The sequence below is a fragment of the Chiloscyllium plagiosum genome, unplaced genomic scaffold, assembly GCF_037043375.1.
Source record: "Chiloscyllium plagiosum isolate Xiang-an unplaced genomic scaffold, Cpla_swu_hap1 HiC_scaffold_16, whole genome shotgun sequence".
Taxonomy (NCBI): domain Eukaryota; kingdom Metazoa; phylum Chordata; class Chondrichthyes; order Orectolobiformes; family Hemiscylliidae; genus Chiloscyllium; species Chiloscyllium plagiosum.
In genome coordinates, this window is record NW_028270154.1 from 14542565 (window position 1) to 14567014 (window position 24450).

A 24450-nucleotide genomic window follows, 5' to 3' on the forward strand; every position below is an offset into this window, starting at 1 on the left:
TGGTGAGGTCGGGCTGTTGGTTGCGAAGCACAACAAGGGAATGATGTGGAGAGGGGGATTCGGAAATCCAGAAAGCAGCAGAGGCAGGGGTGGGGAAGGGGAGTGACAGTGAGGGGGTGGGGTGGGCTGGGGTGGGAGAGAGAACACAGAGGAACCTGGAGAGCAGCATGAATCATTGTGTGGATGTGGGGACAAGACAGGGAGACGGAGAGAAGGGTCTTGGATTAGGTTGGGAAAAAAATCCGGGAATTGCTGATGGAAATGCTAGGATAAGAGAGACGGTGGTGGAGAGAGGGGAGGAGTGTGGTATAATGGATGGATGGAGGGAGAGTAGGAGGGGACAGAAGGGGGAGGTGGGAGCTGCACCCTGTCGATAACAGAGGCAAATCAGAGAATGCTGGAGCTACAGGTTTAGTGAATGACGTGTCTTCTTTCTCCTTCTGAAAATATTTTTTATCTTTGATTTGTAAAACCATTTCAGAGCTTTAAGCAGAGTTAGTCTGGGCAAGTATCAAATAAACAGACCACATTTCAACCTTTGTTTGAAAGTGTTGCTCAGCGCAAGACTGCGGTGGTCAGAAGAGGAAAAGACACTGTTTCAGATACTCGGTGCCCATTGTAACCCCTCTCTCTGGTTTGCTATCCTTCCCACCTTTCCCTCTCCCATTCCCAGCGTACTTCAGGCAATCAGGAAGACAATCTGCGACTGGGAAAATGGCCGGGAACCTGCCAATGATCCTTGTCTGAAGGGGGATAAGGATCCGAAAGGGGGCTTTGACATTAAAGTGCCTCGTCGTTCAGTTGGTCCATCAAGTACACAGGTTTGTAGCAATATCTCTGTGGGAGCAGAGTTCCCCAGTGTTCGGGGAAACGGCTGGATGTTCGCATTGGAGCCAGTAGACCATGGGCTCAGGTCTGAATTGGCTCATTTCAGCACAGAGTTCAGGCTGACAGTCTCATATAACCAAGAGAGTGCAGCACTGTCAGAGGGTCAGTACTGAGGGAGTGCTGCACTGTCGGAGGGTCAGTGCTGAGGGAGTGCTGCACTGTCGGAGGGTCAGTACGGAGGGCATGCTGCACTGTCAGAGAGTCAGTACTGAGGAAGTGCTGCACTGTCATAGGGTCAGTACTGAGGGAGTATTGCACTGTCAGAGGGTCAGTACTGAGGGAGTACTACACTGTCAGATGGTCAGTGCTGAGGGAGTGTTGCACTGTCAGGGGGTCAGTACTGAGAGAGCGCTGCACTGTCGGAGGGTCAGTACGGAGGGCATGCTGCACTGTCAGAGAGTCAGTACTGAGGAAGTGCTGCACTGTCAGAGGGTCAGTGCTGAGGGAGTGCTGCACTGTCAGAGGGTCAGTGCTGAGGGAGTGCTGCACTGTCAGAGGGTCAGTGCTGAGGGAGTGCTGCACTGTCAGAGGGTCAGTCCTGAGGGAGTGCTGCACTGTCAGAGGGTCAGTCCTGAGGGAGTGCCGCACTGTCAGAGGGTCAGTACTGAGGAAGTGCTGCACTGTCATAGGGTCAGTACTGAGGGAGTATTGCACTGTCAGAGGGTCAGTACTGAGGGAGTACTACACTGTCAGATGGTCAGTGCTGAGGGAGTGTTGCACTGTCAGGGGGTCAGTACTGAGGGAGTGCTGCACTGTCAGAGAGTCAGTACTGAGGAAGTGCTGCACTGTCAGAGGGTCAGTACTGAGGGAGTGCTGCACTGTCAGAGGGTCAGTACTGAGGGAGTGCTGCACTGTCAGAGGGTCAGTACTGAGGGAGTGCTGCACTGTCAGAGGGTCAGTACTGAGGGAGTGCTGCACTGTCAGAAGGTCAGTACTGAGGGAGTGCTGCACTGTCGGAGGGTCAGTACTGAGGGAGTGCCGCACTGTCAGAGGGTCAGTATGTGTCCTTAATGAACTTTATAACATTGAGGATCATGTGTTCCACAGACCCTTGAGAATCCAGGTGTTGTTTTCTGTATAAGAGCGGGTTCCACAATTTAAAGAATGTGGTGCCGTGATGGTATTCTCACTGAGCTGTCGCCCTGGAAACAAGAGTTCAATACCCACCACAGCAGTTGGTGAAATTTATATTCAATTCATGAAACCTGGAATTGAAAACAGCCCGGCTCTGTGTGCTGGTGATAAGGTACCCATTGTCAATTGTCATTAAAAACCCACCTGGTTTATTAATGCCCTTCAGGGAAGGAAATCTTCCATCTTTACCTGGTCTGGTCTACATGTGACTCCAGAGATTTTGCAATGTCATTGGCTCTCAGCTGCCCTCTGAAATATCCCAGAAAGCTGCTGGCATGTTGGGGTAATTAGGGACGGGCAGTAATGCCCACATCAAAGGAAAATATTTTAAAAAGTGTCATAGATTTATTGTTGTCGTAAGTACCCAGATACAGTGAAAAGTGTTGTTTTGCCAGCTTATGAGAGCAGATCATACCACATCAAGTGCATCAGGGCAGCAGAACACAGTGGTACAGCTGCAGTGAAGATATGGAGAGAGAGAGAGAGAAAGATCAGAATTAACATTTGAGAGGCCCATTCAAATGTTTGATAGCAGGGAAGAAGCTGTTCTTGAATCTGTTTGTACACGCATACAAATTTCTGTATCTTCTACCTGACAAAAATCCTGATTTTTGTTGAAGTGATGTGGACCTTGGTGCTGAGCTGGAGTTCTGTTGGTTTTTCTCTGCTGTGTTGGACAGATCCCCAGTGAGAAAATTGGTTAGATTTTGGGCATGGGGGTAGCGTGTTTGTGGACAGGGAACTCCAGGCAGGACCCTCACTGTGGCTGAGTCAATGGGGAACAGAGTCAGTGCCAAAGAGCGTGGACTGTTGAATTCCCTGAGGTGGGATTATGTTGCCTTTGGTGCTCAGAGTGTGTGTGTGTCTCGCCATAGTCTTACCAGACCCTAGGGGCTGCTGTCTCATTAGAGAGAATCAACTGGTGTGATTTAACCTAAGTGCCACCAGACGTCAGGGAGGGAAGTGGTTGAGAAGGGCTCATGCCCGAAATGTCGATTCTCCTGCTCCTTGAATGCTGCCTGACCTGCTGCGCTTTTCCAGCAACACATTTTCAGCACTCTACAGAAAAGGCCATTCAACCCTTTTCTGAGAAACTATCCTGTTCCTGACTCTGACTCAGAAACTTTTGCAGAGGGTCCCGGGATGCGGCAGAATTGCCAGTTGGAAGTCCAAACTTCGCAGACAAGGCTATCACAGATCAATACATCGGTACCTCTCCAAATCTGAGCAAGCGCCCTCAATCACACGCCTACTCCTCACGAGCTGGAGTCCAGAGGGTGACTGGGCCATCGATTCCAGAGGACCACTCGAGTTAGTGTCTCCTGTCCCGGTTTTAATTATGTTGAGGAAATTTTCTGTAATTCCCAGTGTCCTGTTGTGGAACCAGAGGCAGGAAATAGCAAGTCTGACGCGTGAAATGTGAAGTGAAACAGAGAAACAGAAATAACAGTTTATTTTGTTTCTCCTTATTTACAAGTATATCATCAACTAAAGGAGAATTATATGAGAATTGGTTCTTTTCCCCCTGTGTAGTTCAGGATGAGGAACACTGCTCTGTGTTCTTTCTGTGAACTTGTCAAATTGAAGCTGTTCTTTATTGGTGCAGTTCCTGAAAGAGCCACCAAGTGGCAGCATCATTGTTAAACACCAGCTTTAGATAGACAAACGCACCCCTCTATTCCATCCCCCCACCCTCCAAGGCCTGGCCTCAGCCCCTGGTTAAGCACCCTTCAGCTATTAGATAAAGCAAGGTCACCCCTGCCCCCTGGGGTCGCTGTGAAAGATCCCATGGTGACTGTGTGAAGATGATTCAGGGAGATCTCCCTGGGGTCCAGGACCAACATCTCGAGGGTCCTGTTAGATTTATTGTCATCATCATGTTGCTGTTTGTGGGAGCTGGCTGTGTGCGAACTGGTTCTGGCATTTTCTACGCTGCAGTGGTGTCTACACTTCAGTACTTCATTGGCCGTCAAGCACTTGGAGACATGCCAAAGAACGAAAGGTGTTGTAGAAATGCACATTCTTATCATTTGTTTTCCAGGTGGGGATATCGGACTGCACTGTATTCACTCTTTGGACATGATGGTTACTGATTTACCCGACTGCAAATCTTGTAAGCTACCTGATAGATAGAAAGGAACAGGAAAACGTTGGATCTTCCTGTGCAGTGTGAGAGATGGGGACAACAAATTGTTCCAGTTCAATAGAAGAAAGTAGTATTAGATTCAGCTCCATTACAAACTGATCACTGACATGTTCGACCTGGACTCTGCTGGGGAGAGAGGTGGTATCTATGTGTGACTGAACAGGGCAGTCTGTGTGGGTATGTATGTAACTTTGTGTCTCTTTGTGTGAGTGCATCTGTGTATGTGTGAAAAATGTGTGCGTGTGTCGTTCACTCTTTCACTCACACGCACTCACTCACATGCACACAGAGTGGGTGACTTTTTGATTTGATTTATTATTGTCACGTATATCTAGGTACAGTGAAACGTTTTGAACTGCGTGCAGCACAGGCAGATCATTATTGTACAAAGTGCATAAGGGTCATAGAACAGAGTGGGGAATACAGTCTTACAGCTGCAGAGAAGGTGGAGGTCAACATTAAATTAGAAATTTGAGAGGTGCATTGAGCAGGGAAGAAGCTGTTCTTCAATCTGTTGGTACGTGTGTTTAAGGTTTTGTGTCTTCAGCCCAATGGAGGAGTTGGAAGAGATTACAACTGGGGTGGGAGGGGTCTTTAATGATGTTGGTTGCCTTTCCGAGGCAGTGGGTAGTGTCGGTGGAATCAGTGGATGGAAGGTTGGCTTGCCTGATGGACTGGGCTGTGTTCACAACACTCTGTCGTTTCTTGCATGTTCCCCGAGGCCCCCAGCTCCACATCAAGGGTGTGTGTCCTTGATTCCCTGTTTCCCGCGACAGGACCTTTAGGAATTTCCAGGGCACCTCGGAAAGCTTCAGAAGCCAGTGTGAAACAATGATGTCACCATCGCCCTGCCTGGTTCCTGGCTTCTGGCTGTGAATTCCTCCCCCCAGCCCCACCCTACCCCACCCTGACAGGCTGCCCCTGTGAAGGCCCAGTTGGTGGTCAGTCAGTCCACAGGGTGATGGTACAGTGGTGTTCTGGAGAGCAACCCTGATGACCAACAGAGCGGTATTCACTGCAGAATCGAAATGCAATGATGAAATTGATCTTGAGTAACGAGCTTGTGTCACCCCAGTGTGACCATGAACATTGGTTCCTTTGCAGAATGAAACCTGCTATCTTTCACTGGTCTGGCTCTCCATCTGATTCCAGACCCATGGCAATGCGGCTGACCCTCTACTGAAATTGCCTCAAAAGCGAGATGGTTCTGACCGCCTCCTCCCGGGTAACTAAGGAGGAAAATCCATGTGGAACAATGTCCACAGCCTGTGAATGAGTAAAACTGAAGTAAGTGTGGCTTGTCGGAGACACTGAGGACTGCAGGTGCTGGAAGTTCGAGTCAATAGACATGAAGCTGGAAGAGCACAGCAGTTCAGACAGTGTCCAAGGAGCAGGAAGGTCAATGTTTTGGGCCAAAACCCTTCATTAGAATGTTCTTGCTCCTCAGATGCACTCTGACCTGCAATGTTCTTCCAGCTTCACATCTTTGGACACTAAATGTGGTTTTGTTCCTGTTTTGAGGTTGTGCCCCCTGAGTGCTTTCTCTGTTTTCTAGTTGTATATGGTGAGGACCATGCTGGAGTCCCTCATTGCTGACAAGAGTGGCTCCAAGAAGACACTACGTAGCAGCCTTGATGGTCCAATTGTAATCGCTATCGAGGACTTTCACAAACAGTCTTTCTTCCACACACACCTCCTCAACTTCAGTGGTGAGTGTCCCATCTCTCTTTGATCTTACACAAGCCTTACTGAAAGGGAGACTGCAGTCACGGGGGTAGGGTTCTGACTTGGGAGCCTCTGCGCACACAGTTTATGTTTCAGGTTGAGGAAGCTTTGTCAGAACTGGAAGAGACAGGCAGACTATATTCTAATATGAAGCTAGGGCAAGTGGGGATGACAGAACTGTGTTTGTCCTCCCAGAATTCATCACCTCATTTTTTTTAAGGATTAAATTGTGTTTGTCATCAGCCTTTCTGACCAGCCCGTCTCTGTCTCCCTGTAACCCACGGATTTCTCACTCATCATGACCAGATCAATAATTATCCTGTTATTGTCGACCACCTGATGATACTTCCTGCATTCCTGTTTAGATCATTAATGAACAACAAAAAGCAAGAGACCCGACATCGTGTGACGTCCCTGGTCACAAAAACGCCGCTCAACCAGCACCCTCTACTTCCTGCCTCTAACTCAGCTACAGATACATTTTTCCAATTTGCCCTGGAGTCCATTGACTAGGCTTTTTCACCAGCCTGTCAAGCAGGACCTGTCAGAAGCCTTGCTGACATCACTGTAGAATACGTCAGCTGCAGTACCTAGTCACCTGCACACCTAGTCACCTCCTCAAAGTTCAAACAGACCTGTTAGAAATGATCTGTCCCTTACAAAGCCACACTGATTATCCTGGATCGATCCTTGTTATTCTAGGTTCGATAGGCATTCATGGTCTCCACCTCTAGTGGGCAGGCACTTTCACAAGAATGGGGGCAGGAGAATAAGTGGTTGGGTAGAATCCACGATAAGGATGTGTGCAGCCCCAACAACACTCAAGAAGCTTAGCACCATCCAGGTCAAGGCAGCCCACTTGATTGGCACCACGTCCAATCCTTCCACCACTGACGCTCAGTAGCAGCAGTGTGTGTACCATCTGCAAGACACAGTGCAGCTATCCACCAAAGATCCTCAGACAGCACCTTCCAAACCTGTGACCACTTCCATCTAGAAGGACAAGGGCAGCAGATACACGGGAACGCACCACCTTCAAGTTTCCCTGCCAGTCCTCATCATTCCTGACTTGGAAATATCTCGCCATTCCTTCACTCTCACTGGGTCAAAATCTTGGAATTCCCTCCCTGATGGCAGGTGGCCTGCAGCGGTTCAACAAGGCAGCTCACCCCCCCCCCCCCCCCCCCCCACCTTCTTCAGGGCAATTAGGGACGGGCAAAAAATCCTGGCCCAGCCAGTGACACCCACATCCCACAAAATGAATAAATAAATAAATAAGGTGGGGTGGAGTAATGGGGTAGTGTGTACCCGGGCTGTGGGAAGGGATGCAGTGGATGGGTGGATGGAGTCAGTGGTAGAGGAGAGGGGCTATGGACTGTGGGAGGGGAGGGATTGATGGGATGGTGGTTCTCCCCCTTCCTCCGCTGCCCTCTTCGATGGTGTAGAATGCAGTCTCTGTGCATTCTGACTCAGAGTGCAGTGCCGCTCCTGATTTTCCTGTGGGTTGTTTCAGAATCGCTGCAGCAGTGCTGTGACCTGTCCCAGCTCTGGTTCCGAGAATTCTTCCTGGAGTTGACCATGGGCCGAAGGATCCAGTTTCCCATTGAGATGTCGATGCCGTGGATTCTGACGGACCATATTCTGGAGACCAAAGAGCCCTCCATGATGGAGTAAAGTTTACTTCCCTACCGTCTGTCCTTTTCGGTTGTTCACTGTGACTGGGGTGGGGAGAGTTAAAAATCACACAACACTGGGTTATAGTCCAACAGGTTGGTTTGGAGGCACTAGCTTTCAAAGCGCTGCACCTTCATCAGATGGTTGTCAAGGGTGAAGAGGGGAGTGAGGGGAAACGGTAATGCTCCCTCACTGTCTTTTTATAACAGGACTGCTTCAAACGATGCCTGTCCATGGTATATCTGACAAAACTGTGGTGGAAATAGTGGGACCTTCAATTTGACCAAGAACCCTACAATGAACAGCTCTGAACATCCTATAATTGAAGATTAGATTTGACCGACAAACCTCATTGCCTGCTTGTCGGGTGTAAAAGGTGCTAGTTTAGCAGTGGTATGTGTTAGTGAAATGAATGCTAAATGAACTTGCATTATCTTCTCCAGTATTTCAGCGATGAAGATTGGGATGAGCCAATGATTGCAAAATGTGCAATCAATTAATGACGAAGGAGATGGGGAAAGGGACAGAGAATAGTGACGCAGCATTTGCTGTGCACCATTTGAAATCTGCCGCTACTTTATCATCTGCTTCAGAGTATGCACACGTTTGTTCGTCATCTCTTGACTGAAAACAACAGGGAGAGGATGACTAGCCATGACCATTTCATCCCAGTCCGGTTTGGAGATGAGTGTGTTCGGGTTTCTGTAAACCCCAGACAGTGAAGGGTGGGTGGAAAGTCTTCCACATCAACCCAACACCGATATCCCTCTGGAGAGCAACCTGGCGATCCTGGACTCTGATCTCTATTATAAGGCTTCAAAGCCTGTCTGATTCAGTTAAAAATCACACAACACCAGGTTATAGTCCAACAGGTTTAATTGGAAGCACACTAGCTTTTGGAGCGCTGCTCCTTCATCAGGTGAATGAGGGAACAGCGCTCCGAAAGCTAGTGCTTCCAATTAAACCTGTTGGACTATAACTTGGTGTTGTGTGAATTTTAACTGTGTACACCCTAGTCTAACACCGGCATCTCCAAATCATATCTGATTCAGAGGTGGGAATGGTGACCATTGAGCTAAATACTCTCTCTCAGATAGAAACTGTGTGAAACATAGGCAGAAGCATAGACTCATAGGAGTAGGCCATTCGGCCCTTTAAACTTCTCTGCCATTCAATATGGTCATGGCTGAGCATCCAATTCAGTCCCCTGTTCCCACTTTCTCCCCATACCCTATGATCCTTTTAGCCCTCGGAACCATATCTAACTCCTTCTTCAAAGCATTCAATGTTTTTGGCATCCACTGGTTTCTGTAGCAAAGGATTCCACAGGCTCACTACTTGGATAACTATCTGTGTGGAGTTTGCACATTCTCCCTGTGTATGCGTGAGATTCCTTCAGGTACTCTGCTTTGGCCATGCTAAATTACCCCTAGTGTCCAGGGATGTGTGGGCTAGATGGATTAGACATGGGAAAATGCAGGGTTACTGGGATAGAGTAGATGGATGGGTCTGGATGGGATGCTCTTCAGAGGGCCAGTGTGGACTCGATGTGCCGAATGGCCAGCTTCCACACTGTAGGGATTCTGTGATTCTCTGGGTGAACACATTTCCTCTCATCTCAGTGAGGAACCCAGGAAGAGGCTGTTAGCTTTGAGGATACTGTTTGTTTGAATGCAAGACAGAAATGTGTTAGGGAAGCAACTTTCCAACTTGCCTTGCTCTAAAGGGAAGTTTGCATTTATATAGCACTTTCACATCCTGTGGTATGATTAGTGGGAAGCAAAAGGATTGGGAAGCCTTTAAAACCAGTAGAGAGTGATTAAAAAAGCATTAATGGAGGGAAAGATAAAAATTGAGGGTAAACTAGCTTGTAATGTAAAAGAAGATTGCAAGGGATCGCTGAGGAATGAAGCTGGAAAAGCAGGAATGGGCAGCCAAGAAATGGCGGAGGAACTGAGTAGGTAGTTTGCATCAGTTTTTATGGTGGAAGACACCAGCAGCTTACTCGAACTTCAAAAGAGTCAGGGGGCCGTGCTGAGTGTAATGGCCATCACTAAGGAGAAGGCGAAGGGGAAGCTGAAAGATCAGAAGATGGATAAATAACCCAGGTTGGATGGACTGCACTCCAGGATTCCGAGGGAGATAGCTGAGGAGGTCGTGAGGGTATTTGTTGGGATCTTTCAGGAATCACTGGAGTCAGAGGGGGTCCCAGTGACTGGAAAGTGATTAGTGTAATACCCTGCTTCAGAAAGGAGTGAGACAAAAAAAAACTACAGATGCTGGAATCCAAAGTAGACAGGCAGGAGGCTGGAAGAGCACAGCAAGACAGGGCAGCATCAGGAGGTGGAGAAGATGCTGAAGAAAGTTTACACCCAAAACATCGACTTCTCCACCACCTGATGCTGCCCTGGCTTGCTGTGCTTTTCCAGCCTCCTGCTTGTCTACTAAGGAAGGAGTGAGGCAGAAGAATGGGGAATTGTAGACTGGTTAGCCTTACTTTGGTAAGATTAACGATCCATTCTTAAGGATGAGATTGCGAAATACTTGGATGTGCATGGTAAAACAAGGCTGAGTCAGCACCCTTTGTCAAGGGGAGCTCATGCCTGACATATCTTTTAGAATCTTTGAGGAGGTAATGAGCAAGTTAGAGAAAGGTGAGTCAGTGAACATGATCTATTTGGATTTCCAGAGGGCCTTTCATAAAGTGTCACACAAGAGCCTGCTAAATAAACTAAGAGCCCATGGTGTGAGGGGCAAGGTATTGGGCATTGGTAGAGGATTGGTTGACTGGTAGAAGGCAGAGAGTGAGGATAAAGGGGTGAGGATGGCAGCCAATAGTTAGTGGAGTTCCGCAGGGGTCAGCGTTGGGATGACAACTTCTCATGTTGATACGTTAATGATCTGGACGAAGGAACTGAGGGCATTGTTGCTAAGTTTGCAGGTCTCACAAAGATAGGTGGAGGGACAGGTAGTGCTGAGGAAACGGGGAGGATGCAGAAGTACTTGGCTAAGAGAGTGGGCAAAGAAGGGACAGGTGGAACACAACGTGGGAAAGTGAGAGATTGTGCACTTTGGTCGGAAGAATAGAGGCATAGATTATTTTCTAAACAGGGAAAGGCTTCTGAAATCTGAAGGACGAAGTCAGGATTCACTTAAGGTTAACATGCAGGTTCATTTGGCAGTTTGGAAGGTGTAGCGATTGGAGTCAGGTGGATCTCATTGACTGAGAGATCCTTGATTGGGGTTGTTGACCTGGGCCAATCAGGGAGCCTTGGCTGACAAATTAGATTATATTCGATTCCCTACAGCGTGGAAACCAGCCATTTGGACGAACAAGTCCACACCAACCCTCTGAACAGTGACCCACCTCACTATATTTACACCTGATTATTACACTGAACACTATAGGCAATTTAACAAGGCCAATTCACCTGACCTGCACATCTTTTGATTGTGGGATGAGACTGGAGTACCCAGGGGAAACCCACGCAGATACTGAGAATGTGCAAATTCCACACAGACAGTCACCTGAGGTGGGAATCGAACCTGGGTTCCTGGTGCTGTGAGGCAGCAGTGCTAACCACTGAGCCACAAACAGGGGATTCAGAATCTCCTCAGTTCAGGAGACTGACTCAGTGCTGGCTGACCACAGCCAGTGTACTGTGCACGAGTAAATAAAGGGTGACTTGGTGATGGGATACTGGCCTCTGTGCTGTCATTTCAAATGGCAAATGCAATGTTAGCATCCATTTGAAGACGACTAGAATGCAAGAGCAGGGATGTATAAGGCTCTGGTCTGACCGCATTTGGAATATAATGAAGAGTTTTGGGCCCTGTATCTAAAGAAGGATGTGCTGCTACTGGAGGGGTCCAGAGGAAGTTTGTATTAATGACCTTGGGAATGAAGGACTTGTTGTATGAGGAGCGGATGGAGTTGAGAAGAATGAGAAGGGATATGATCGAAGCTTACAGAATACTGAGAGGCCTGGATAGAGTGCACCTGGAGATGTTTCCACTAACAGGAGAGACTCGGATCCGAGGGCACAGCCTCAGTGAAGGGATGACCCTTTAGAACTGAGATGGGGAGGAATTTCTTCAGCCAGAGAGTGGTGAAAATCTGTGGAACTCATTGCCTCTGAGGGCTGTGGAGGCCGAGTCATTGAGTATATTTAAGACAGAGATAGATAGGTTCTTGATTGTTTGGGAGATCAAGGGTCATGGGGAGAGGGAGATTGGGGTTGAGAAGCAAATCAGCCATGATCAAATGGTCGAACGGAGTCGATGGACCAAATAGCTGAATTATGCTCCTCCATTTTATGGCCTTGTGTATGAAATGTTTTCACAGCCAACTGAGCACTTTGTGTAATGAAGTCTCCGTTGTAATGTAGGAAACGCGATACCCGATATGCACACAGCAAGAACCCACAGAACAGCAGCAGCAACGTGATCAGAGAGTCTGATATTTCTAAAAATAGGCTGCGCTTCCAGAGAGAAGACTCCAACTCTCTTTGGGGTGTCTGTGGGTCTTTCATGTTCACATGAGAGGGTACATGCCTCAGCTAAAGGACAGCATTCCAAACAAATCCTTTAAAAATCACCAACTTTATGGGTTTTCTAAACTAAGTGATGAAGTGAAAAGGAAATTATCTCTGTGTATGAGAAATTGTTCTACCATAGTTAGCTTACTGAGTGCAGTTCCAGTCAGCTCATTATCAAAGAGTTTTATTTTACAGTGAGCTTCTCTCATGACATGAGTTGGGTTTGGTTCAGTCTGTAATGGGATGGTCTGTGTCATAGGGAGAGCTCTTCATTAATCAGGTTAGATTGTATTAGATTGAGTTAGCCTGGGCAGCACAAATTTACCAGGATGTTGCCAGGAATGGAGGGCTTGAGTTATGAGGAGAGGCTGGATAGGCTGGGATGCTTTTCACTGGAGTGTAGGAGGCTGAGGGGTGACCTTACTGAGGTTTATAAAATTGTGAGGGGCATGGACAGGGTGAATGGCATGTGTCTTTTCCCTGGGGTGAGGGATTTCAAGACTAGGGGCATATTTTTAATGTGAGAGGAGAGAGATTTTAAAAAACATATGAGGGGCAATGTTTTAACACAGGGCGTGGTTTGTGGGTGGGATGAACTTCCTGAGGAAGTGGTGGATGTTCCGATGTTTAGAAGACATTTGGGTACATTTATGAATAGGAAACGTTTGGAGGGACATGGGCTAAGCCGTAGACAGGTGGGACTAGTTTAATTTGGGATTAGAGTCAGCATGGACTGGTTGGGTAAAGAGTCTGTTCCCATGCTGTGTGACTCTTAATTTGGTTCTTTCGCAAAAAGGGCAGGGAACTGAGCATGGTCACCTGGCCGAAATGATCAGAACAGATGTTTCAGATTCCTTTGTTGGTTCTCACATTTCCAGATATGTTTTGTACCCACTGGACCTGTACAACGACAGTGCCTATTACACTCTGACCAAGTTCAAAAAGCAGTTCCTGTATGACGAGATTGAAGCGGAGGTGAGTGAGTTTTGCTGCTTTAAACCTCTCCCCTCCCATCCCCCTTCGGTTTGGGTAAATCCAGCGGGCTGCAGCTGAGAGGGTGCCAGGTCAGCAGGTGGCAGCCACAGCTGGAGTGCAGTGCCCCGGTATCCCCAGATCAATGAGGAGACTAGGTATGCACTGTGCTCGGCAGAAGTGGGTGCTACAGTTGCTGGAGATTAGAGTCAAGATTAGAGTGGTGCTGGAAAAGCACAGCAGGTCAGGCAGCATCCGAGGAGCAGGAAAATCGACATTTCAGGCAAAAGCCCTTCATCAGGAATGCCATAACCTGTGCTGCCTAGTGATTGCTGACACAGTCACAGGTCTCCCAGTATGTGCCAGTACATTGGGAATGTGGATACCAGATGAACCCTCTTTGCCTGAACCTAGTGAGTGGAATAAGTGTGGGAACTGCCTTTCTATATCCTACTTATTTGCTTGTTTTCCAGGTGAACCTCTGCTTTGACCAATTTGTTTACAAGTTGGCTGATCAAATCTTTGCTTATTACAAGGCGATGGCTGGCAGGTAGAGTATGATCCTCTTTATTCTTAAGTTGTCAGGACCCATTCTGGAGCCACTTGTGATGTTGCCTTCCACATTGTTAAAACTGTCCAGTCTCACGGCATAAAATGAGACCCTTCTGCCCACTGTGTATGCACTAGATCATTGGAGAAACTGTCCAATCAGTCTGGTTCTTTCACTTTAACCCCACTGTCCTTAGTCCCTTCAAATCCTTACCCAATTTTCTCTTGGAAATGTTATGCAAGATATTATTGAATGTGCTTCCATCACTTTTTAGCCGAATGCATTCCAAATCTTAACCACGTGCTGCCATTTTCGCTTAATCTCCTCTGGTTCTTTTAACTTAAATCTATGACCTCTGGTTACTGATCCTTTTTGCCCCTAGAATGTTTGTCCTTATTTAGTCTATTAAAGCACCTCCATTAAATCTTCTCATAACCTTCATTGTAGAACCAAACCAGGTTCACAAGTGTCTCACAAAACTGAAATCCCTCATCACTGACATCATTTCAATAAATTTCTTCTGGTCCCATCACAGACAGACTTTGTGTCTTTTATTATTTTCTGTGTCTTTATATGTGAGGCCTGTGTTTTTTCATATACTCGGTGATTTGTCCCCAATTTTAAATAATTTCCAACAGTTAACATTGTGCATTAAAATAAATTAAGATTATTTATTGAAACGCATATGCCCTCGAGCTGTCTTTCCATCATCCCTCATGTGCACGATCATACTCATAAAGATCAGATGAGTAAAATGTACAATTATTAGTTACAATGAGTTCAGTCTCTTTAGTGGCAGGCCTGTAGTTTCTTAGGTGAATTGATGCCTTTATGGAGATCTGTTAAAGCTGAAGTTTCTCAGTGGGGTTTAAGTTGTGAAGCATTAATTACTACTTGGTCTTTGGCATCAGAGGCACATACTTCAGTAACAGGAAGCAATTTTCTATGTAACAGCATTAGCTTAAGACTGGTTAACTACATTAACACTAAGTAAGAGACATTGTTATCTCCTGATGGATAATGACTAGAGGTATACTACATGGCTGCAGACTGTGGCACGGACTAACAAACAAATTGACTAACTTCTTCCAGAGGAAGTCATTTATATATCAGTGGACAGGACTATTCCAAAACTGAGTTAGTCCTTTCAGGCCATCTGCCTTATAAAGGAATGCCCGGAACAGAACCCAATACTCCAGCATAAAGTGAGTTCATGGAATGCCCTGCCAGTAGCATTGGTGGACTCTCCCTCTTTATGGGCATTTAAATGGGCATGGGATAGGCGTATGGAGGATAGTGGGCTAGTGTAGGTTAGGTGGGCTTGGATCGGCGCAACATCGAGGGCCAAAGGGCCTGTACTGCGCTGTATTCTTCTATGTTCTATGTATTTTCTATGTAAAGCCAGTGTTTTATGAAGATTTACCTTAACTCTAATGTTTATTATTGTATTTACAAGTCCAGTAATCCCATTGCTTTTTTGAAAAACCTTTTCAACTTGACTTATAATCTTTGATGACCCTCTCGGGCCTCTCTGTGCTGTACCTCCTTTAACAGTTGAACTTTTTAATTTACACTTTCAATCTGTAGACTCTTTCCGACTAAAGTGATTCACTTTACACTTCAGTTCTTAGGATCTGTTCCCATCTATTTCTCAGATGCTAATCTTAAATTTAACCCCTTGGGGATATCTAGAACTGAGGGAATAGTTTCATAATAAGGGGATGGCCCTTTAAGACAGAGGTGTGTTTCTTTCTGAAGGCTGTAAATCTTCAGAGTCCTCGACCTCGGAGAGAGGGATGTGGAGGTTGTGTCACTGAATGACAAAGCTGAGTTAGACGGTTATTAATTTGGGGAAAGTGAGATGAGGATGAGAGTTCATCAGAAGCTTGGGGTAAGGCAAGAAAGTAGAGGTGAGCTCAGTCCAAGATCAGACCAGATCAGATCTTAATTAAATGACGATTGCTCAAATCCTTAGAATCCCTACAGTGTGGAAACAGGCCCTTTGGCCCAACAAATCCACATTAACCCTCCAAACAGTATCCCACCCAAGCCCATTCCCCATTCCTTTACATTGAACCCCAGACTAATGCACCTAACCTACACATTCCTGAACACTCTGGGCAATTTAGCACGGCCAATTCATCTAACCCACACATCTCTGGACTGTGGGAGGAAACTGGAGCATCCGGAGGAAACCCACGCAGACACGGGGAGAATGTGCAAACTCCACCCAGACAGTCGTCCGAGGCTGGTATCAAACCCGGGTCCCTAGTGCTGTGAGGCTGCAGTGCTGACCACTGAGACTAGGGAGACTGGAAATTACTCCTGCTCCTATTTCTCCTTTTACATTTTGGAGTCAGCTCATGTAAGGAACACCTAGAGACACTGATGAAGCTGCAACATAGACATGTTAAATTTCTCCTTGTCTTTCCTCTTCTAAGCGTATTGTTGGATAAAAGGTTCCGGGCAGAATGCAAGAACTATGGAGTCATCATTCCCTACCCACCGTCCAATCGCTATGAGACGTTACTGAAACAGAGACATGTACAGGTACGGATCATGTTTACTCCAGCATTCAGGTTGTCCTGACTGCTCAGGGAAATGGTGCATCATTCTGTGCAGAACTGAGTCTCACAGACTGACTTCTATGCCCAACCTCTGACCTGTGACCTCTGCCAGCCTGGCGATAAACCTCCACATGTCTGACCTCTGTGCATCCATGAAAGAGGTCAACTCGATCCGAGTTCCTCATCCAGATTCCTGTCCACTGCTGGAAAGAGCCAATGGTGGAGACATGGGTCACACATCTCTGGGCAATGTTTCCATTCTCAGGATGTGTGGGTATTGCTGGCACATCTCCGTCGTGCTGAGAATCCCAGAATTGTTCTGGCGCAGAAGGAGGCCATTTGGCCCACCGTGTCTGCACTGGCTCTTCAAATTACCCAGTGCCATTCTCCTGCTTTTTATCCACACCCTGACCAAATCCTCATGTCTATCTAACACCCCCTTGAATGCCTCAATTGAATCTGCCTCCATCACATTTCCAGCCAGTGTTTTCCAGACCCTAATAGTTCACGGTGTGAAAATGCTTTTTCTCACATCGTTTCTGCTCCATTCACTCATCAATCTGTTTCCTCTGGTTGTTGTTGTTTGTACATGTAGGCATGGGACTAGATTAATTTAGGATATCTGTGGTTGGCATGGACCAAAGGGTCTGTTTCCGTGCTGCACATCTCTTTGACTCTAAATGTCTTCATAGCTATTCTATCCGGTCAACTTGTGATTTTGGAAACCTGTATCAAATCTCCTCACAGCCACCTTCTCTCTCGGGAGCACAGTCCCAACTTCCTCAATCTATCCTCATCACTGCAGCTCCTCATGCCTGGAGCCAGTTTTGTAAATCACTTCTGTACCCCCTCCCAAGCATTCACACCTTTCCTGTAATGTGGAGCCCACAAATATCCAAAGGTGGTGTCGAGTTGCCTTTTTAAAACCACTGATGGCAGGTTTAGTGTAAACTGAAAGTCTTTCTTGGCCAAGTCAAAGGACATTTAAGAACGAAGCACATCTGACCACAGACTGTAAGGACAGCAGATTCCCTTTACTACAGGATATTCATAGTTGGTTGGTAGAGCAAAACTTGAATATTGCTGAAAAAAAAGACACACACTTTGTCAAAATCTTTTGTCTTGTACTGATCAGGATCATGCACAAGAATACTAATTCATTGGGGGAAAGCAGTATTTATAGATCATAAAAGGAGAGTGTTGATTGGTTGACAAGTAGACACTAGCTAATACATCGTTCAGAGTCCACTTGCGAATCAATTAGCACTTACGGCCTATGCAGCATAAAACGTAGCTTTCTTCTTGATTTGATAGTCTTGCAAAATGTCCTGGTGAATGCAACAGGGCAACTTTGTCAAAATGCAACTTTTTTTTCGCCAATGCTAAAACATACTAATGGACTGAAAACAAAAAGTGCTGGATATCACAGCAAGCCAGGCAGCATCCATGGAGAGTGAGGAACATAATGTTTCGAATCGAGATGACTTTTCATTAGAACATTAGATTAGAAACTTTCTTTCTCTCCAGTGTTATTGCCTGACCCTCTGTGATCTCCAGCAATTTTTGATTCCAGTTCAGATTCCAGCATCTGCAATAATTTGCCTCTGTACTAATGAACCAATTAGGTTTTACAACGAACCATGCTTGTTATTATTAGGATCAGAATTTTGCTTTCCATGGCTTTCGACTGACCACAGTGAAACCTGAAATGTCGTAGCCTGGATTATTAGTCCAGGAACAGAAACATGCCTGACTGTCATAGAATCATAGAGATGTACAGCACGGAAACAGACCCTTTGGTCCAACTCTTCCAGATATTCTAAATTAATCTAGTACCACTTGCCAGCATTTGATCCATATCCCTCCAAACCCTTCCTATTCATATACCCATCCAGATGCCTTTTAAATGTTGCAATTGTACCAGCTTCCACCACTTCCTCTGGCAGCTCATTCCATACACGTACCACCCTCTGTGTGAAAAGGTTGCCCCTTAGGGCAAATCTTTCCTGTTACCTAAAATCTCTGCCCTCTAGTTTGGACTCCCCTACCTTTGGCAACTCATCCTATTCATGTCCCTCATGATTTTATAATCTTCCATAAGGTCATCTCTCAGCCTTTGACGCTCCAGGGAAAACAGCCCCAGCCTGTTCAGCCTCTCCCTATAGCTCAAATCCTCCAACCCTGGCAACATCCTTGTAAATCTTTTCTGAACCCTTTCAAGTTTCACAACATCTTTCCAATAGGAAGGAGACCAGAATTGCACGCAATATTCCAACAGTGGCCTAACCAATGTCCTGTACAGCCGCAACCTGACTTCCCAACCCCTGTACTCAATACTCTGACCAATAAAGGAAAGCATACCAAACGCCGCCTTCATTGTCCTATCTACCTGCGACTCCACTTTCAAGGAGCTATGAACCTGCACTCCAAGGTCTCTTTGTTCAGCAACAGTTGCCAGACCTTCCAATTAAGTGTATAAGTCCTGCCCTGATTTGCTTGTATTCCTCTCTGCACTGCCACTGCAAAATGGATGTTTTATTTATGGAATGCTAGCTATGAGGAGTCCTGTATTAAAAATCTGCCATGTTCATAGTCTTTTTTTCTTGCAACATTCAACATTCATGATGGGTTTCACCTTTCGCCTTTGGGATGATAACCCACCCTCAGAGTCAGTGGCCTCCCCATCTCCTGCATTAGTCAGAGACCTAAAGGATGGGGATAACCTGCCAGATTCCTAATAGTTAAGTCGTCACAGTGAGGTTGTGAGGGGTGATTCTCATCCAGGTGTTAGTGTGAGCCTTTCGAAAATGTTGAAAGCCAGATGGGACCAGGTTGGACCTGTCGATTCATTGTGTTTTGTCTCCTCACCCCCACCCCACAGCTCTTGGGAAGGTCCATCGACCTCAACAGACTCATCACTCAGAGGATCTCAGCTGCTATGTACAAGTCTCTGGATCACGCGATCAGCCGATTCGAGAGTGAGGATTTGACGTCCGTTGTGGTGAGATCATCAAGGTCTTCAAAGCCGGGCCGTCAGTTTCAGATGGTGGGGCTCGGGTGCTGAGATGTTTCCAACAGGATTAGGCAGAGTAGATGCCGAAATGATGTTCCTGATAACAGGAGAGTCCAGAAACAGGGGGTCACAGTCTAAGAATGCAGGGCTAACCATGTCCGACTGAGATGAGGAGAAATGTCTTCACCCAGAATCTGGTGAGCCTGTGGAATGCTGAGCCGCTGAAAGTAGTCAAGGCATTGTATGAATAAAGAAAAAGATGAATGTTGCACTTGGGGCTAAAAGGGTCAAAGGGAATAGGGGGAAAAGCAGGAATAGACAATTTAGTCGGATGATCAAACAAGATCATATTGAACGGAGGGTCAGACTTGAAGGGCCAACTGGCCTACTTCTGTTCCTAATTAGTAGGTTTCTACACTACAGCCAGAAGAGAGGCAGAAAAGTCCCTTGATCCCTTGAGCCACAAAGGCTGCATCCTCCTTCTTGAAACAACACAATGTTTTGGCCTTAACCACTTTCAGGCAATCCAGGGAAGGTTTAGTAGACTAATATAGAGGTTGCTGTTTAAACATCAGCGGTTAACTATTTAAAATAGAAATGAGGTAAAATTATTTCTGCCAATGAGTCTAGAGCCTTTGGAATTCACTTCCTGAAGAGGTAAGGATACAGAGTCCTTGAATATTACTAAGTCAGACACATGTCACCCAAGGGGTCAAAAGGTTTCAGGGGTAGGTGGGGATGGGGATTTGAGGTTACTGATGGATCAGCCGGGGGATTGAATGATAGAACGAGTTTGAGGGACTGAATGGCCAACTGCTGCTCCTGATTTGTTTATTCATATATAACGTTGATAGAGTCCTCTGTGATTTGAGCCTATAGGAATTGGAGTGGCTGTTTGAGGTCAACCGTCTCACCCATCGTCTCCTATGCAAACACATGACCCTGGACAGCTTTGACGCCATGTTCAGGGAGGCCAATCATAACGTATCTGCTCCGTACGGACGAATCACGCTTCATGTCTTTTGGGAACTCAACTTTGACTTCCTGCCCAACTATTGCTACAACGGATCAACAAATCGGTGGGTGTTGCCTTTTTGATGGGGTGGGGTCAGAGGTGGAAGGTGGGGGAGGGTCCCTTCTCAGGGCCTTCTCTTCGCTACATTCCCAACCAATGGGAATGCTCCTGATGAAAGACCCCCAACACTCTCTGTTTCTTGTCAGAGGAGAGGGGGTTGGATGTTCCTCATCATGTGACTCAGAATGTGGAATAGTCAAGTCGAGAGGTAGAAAAGATGCAGCCAATGGTTTCAACAGCCAATGAGCTGAGGGAGAGGTGGCGACATTGCGAAGGTGGTCTCAGTGTTTTGGGTTTAGTGTTTTGGATACGTGGTCTAAAGTTCATTGTTGGGTCGGATAAGACCCGTAAGTTGCAGACAGTCCTGTGTCAGGCTGGGAACAGGAGGGCGATGAAGGTGGGGGCTGAAGAACCAGTTTTGTGGTGGGGATTGAAGGCAATTACTTTGTTCTTCCCAATATTTATTTGGAAGGAATCTCTGCTCATCAACCAATTGGAACACATTGAAAGAGGCCATTCAGCCCTTCTATTCAGTGTTTGCTGTGCTCTGAACATATCAGTCTAGTCACATTTGCCTACACTGTTCTCACGTCCTTCAATATTGTTTCCTTCATCCACCTCCTCAATCTAAGCGTCAGTGTCGAGACCTCAGGCACTAACCCTGCGAGTGAATCCCGCGGCCTCACAGCTCTCTGTGTGACGAGGTTCCCCCTGCCACCTTTGCTAAATCTATTGCATTTACTTTGCCATCATTCTTGACTCCTTGGATACTACAAACAGTTAGTTTATTTCGAACCACCCTGGCCTTGTCCTTCACAATTTGAGACTGTGTTCTCCTGGTATGTCTGACAGTTCCTGTTGCTGTGAGGTCCCTGAGCAATCGCTGTCCACCCAGCAGTGTCCACTTCTGGGAGTGGGTCAGCAGGTGGAGAGTGGAGAGATGAATGTGAATCGTAGAATCCCTACAGTCTGGGAACAGGCTCTTCCGTCCAACCAGTCCACACCGACCCTCTGAAGAGTAACCCACCCAGACCCATTCCCCTACAGATTCCTTTTCCAGGCTGTGAAATAATCAGCACATTGGTGAATGTAGAGGAAGCTGAAATCAGAGGCCCCAGTGCTACTGTTGTTCTGGGGCCCTGGTCCTACCTAACCTTCGGTACAAAACACAATCCTGCTCCTGAACACAGGAAGCCTCACTTATTGGTCCCTGATGGACCCCACTGTCCCAGACATTGGCTGTACACTGTGCTGGCAGTGTTCGGGGACAGTGTAGAGGGAGCTTTACTCTGTATCTAACCTCATGTTCCTGTCCAGTGAGTGTTCAGAGGGAGCTTTATTCTGTATCTAACCCCATGCTGTCCCCTTCCAGTGAGTGTTTGATGGAGACAATGTAGAGGAAGAATTACTTTCAATTTAAAAGATTAGAGGAAACTTTATTTTGTGTCTAACCCCATGCTGTCCCTGTCCTGGGAGTGTATGATGGGGAAGATGTAAAGGGAGATTTTCCTTCAATTTATAAGAGCAGAGGGAGCTTTATTATGCATCTAACCCCATATTGTACCTGTCCGAGGGGTGTTAGATGCAGTTGGTGAAGAGGGAGTTAAGTTCTACTCTGTACTTAAACCCATGCTGTTCCTATCCTAAAATTGTCTGAGGGGGAGTATTGAGGAAATGTTACTTGCAGTTTAACAGAGCAGAGGAAGCTATACTCTGTATTGAACACTCTGCTGTACATGCCCTCATAGTGTTTGATTCCGACACTATACCTTGAACTGCATTGTGTTCTGTTAGTAATATCTCAGGCTGCCAACGGACAAGAGATTTACAAAATCATGTTTATTTCTCTTTCACTGAAACTATAACGTTTTCCTTTGCAAACCCAGGTTTGTTCGGACAGCGATTCCCTTTACAGATGAGCCTCAGAGGGATAAACCAGCCAGTGTCCAGCCATATTACCTTTATGGGTCAAAGGTGAGTGAGGGTTGATTTATGGTGTGACTGTAGAACCAATAACAGTTTTGCTGGATTTTAAATCAGCAATTTCTGAATTAAATTTTAAATTTTATATCTGACTGAATGTTGTTCAGAGCGGAGAGATTTGTTGGCAGTTTTGTTTGGGTGTGTTCTAGGACCCATCGTGGTGCTAATTCTTGTGAAAAAAAATCACTCTCTTTGAAGTTTGTTGTGAAGATTGATGTGGCAGCCATTTTGTGCCAGCAGTATCCCACTAGCTGCCACAAGATGGATGACAGCATAATCTCTGAGTTTCATGGTATTGGATGAGATACTGAGAGAAATTCCCCAGGTTCGAAGGTATCTCAAAAGTGTGATGTGTCATTTTGCCTCAGTTGTATAGGAGACCAATTTTATGGTGCAGTGGGATTTTAACGACTGTCTGACCCATTGGGAACAGCAGTGGGGGCCAAGGTAGATGATATTTGGAAAGGCTTCTCTAGGCCTTTGGTTTGTTGACTCGACACACTGTTTCCCAATGCTGCAGAAGTCGTTATTGACTGGGGTGTGTGTTGGAAATTTGGGCCCACATGGTTTCCAATTTTCTGAGCATTTTGCTTCAGGAATTGCAACAAAGCTCCACACATTCTGCTGTTCTCTCCCTGACACAGTGGGGAGCCAGAAAATTACCTCTTGTGAACACACAGAGGAAATATCCAATTATTGACCATCACCATACCTCTACACAGCAGCCTGATTTATTCCAGTGCAGTCTCTGGAATATTCCAAACACTCATGGATTCCTGACAGTGCAGTTAGAGGCCATTCAGCCCAGTGGGTCTACACCAACCCTCTAAAATCCATCCTATCCAGACCCTGCAATCCCACATTTCCCATGGCTAATCCACTTAGCCTGCACAACCCTGAACACTGTGGCACGGCCAAGCTGCCTAACCTGTATATCTTTGGACCGTGGGGGGAAACAGGAGCACATGGAAACGCACACGTTCTCCCCGTGTCTGCGTGGGTTTCCTCCGGGTGCTCCGGTTTCCTCCCACAGTCCAAAGATGTGCAGGGTCAGGTGAATTGGCCATACTAAATTGCCCGTAGTGTTAGGTAATGGGTAAATGTAGGGGTATGGGTGGGTTTCGCTTCGGCGGGTCGGTGTGGACTTGTTGGGCCGAAGGGCCTGTTTCCACACTGTAATCTAATCTAATCTAAACCTGCACAGACACTGAGAGAACGTGCAAACTCCACACAGACAGTCACCCGTGGGTGGAATTGTACCAGGGTCCCTGGCACTGTGCGGCAGCAGTGCTAACCACTGCACCAACGTGCCGCCCCATATACATACATAACTCCCTTTTACATGGATGGAATTTATTTGATTCTACACCACAGAAACAGGCCATTCAGCCCAACTAGTGTCACCAGATGTACCTCCCAACCCTGTTTTCAAACCCACTTGGTCCTTCTGATTTTTTTCCCCTCACACACCTGCTCGCTCTTGCATCTATACTGTCTGCCTCAGGTACTCCTTGTAGTGAATTCCACATTCGCACCACTGTCTGGGTGAATTTCAGTGACAACAGATGACATTTTAAATGTGCTCGCATACAAGTCTGGAATTGAGGTGGGTTTGGTGTGAATTTGGCAATCCCCATTTTTTTGTAGATTAGATTCCCTACAGTGTGGAAACAGGCCATTTGGCCCAACCAGTCCACACCTGCCCTCCGAAGAGTAACCCACCCAGACCCATTTCCCTCTGACTAACGCATCAAACACAATGGGCAATTTAGCATGGCCAACTCACCTGGCCTGCACATCGTTGGACTGTGGGAGGAAACCAGAGTACCCGGAGGAAACCCACGCAGACGCGGGGTGTCACCCACACAAACAGTCGCCCGAGGCTGGAATCGAACCTGGGACCCTGGTGCTGTGAAGCTGCAGTGCGAATCACTAAGCCACTGTGCTGCCCTGAAGAGGCGGTATTCTCAAGAGGCGAGGGAATAACTTGACAAATGGCAGCTGCAATGCTGCATCACAATCTCCAACTTAGAGTCATAGAGATGTACAGCACAGAAACAGACCCTTTAGTCCAACCCGTCCATGCCAACCAGATATCCCAACCCAATCTAGTCCCACCTGCCAGCACCCGGCCCATATCCCTCCAAACCCTTCCTAATCATATACCCATCCAAATGCCTCTTCA

General features: G+C 46.7%; 1 protein-coding gene across 7 annotated transcripts in view; it reads left to right on the forward strand.

Moving 5' to 3' along the window:
• Positions 1 to 24450, forward strand: part of cyfip2 (cytoplasmic FMR1 interacting protein 2) — a 123425-nt gene that overhangs the window by 74858 nt on the left and 24117 nt on the right. For all 7 annotated transcript variants that reach the window (XM_087995145.1, XM_087995144.1, XM_087995143.1 and 4 more), the window contains exons 15-23: positions 674 to 821; positions 5724 to 5877; positions 7407 to 7563; positions 12984 to 13080; positions 13551 to 13627; positions 16069 to 16177; positions 19076 to 19195; positions 20087 to 20286; positions 22169 to 22256. In XM_087995145.1, the coding sequence (XP_087851271.1) occupies positions 674 to 821; positions 5724 to 5877; positions 7407 to 7563; positions 12984 to 13080; positions 13551 to 13627; positions 16069 to 16177; positions 19076 to 19195; positions 20087 to 20286; positions 22169 to 22256 (1150 nt within the window). The remainder of the gene's footprint in view (positions 1 to 673; positions 822 to 5723; positions 5878 to 7406; positions 7564 to 12983; positions 13081 to 13550; positions 13628 to 16068; positions 16178 to 19075; positions 19196 to 20086; positions 20287 to 22168; positions 22257 to 24450) is intronic.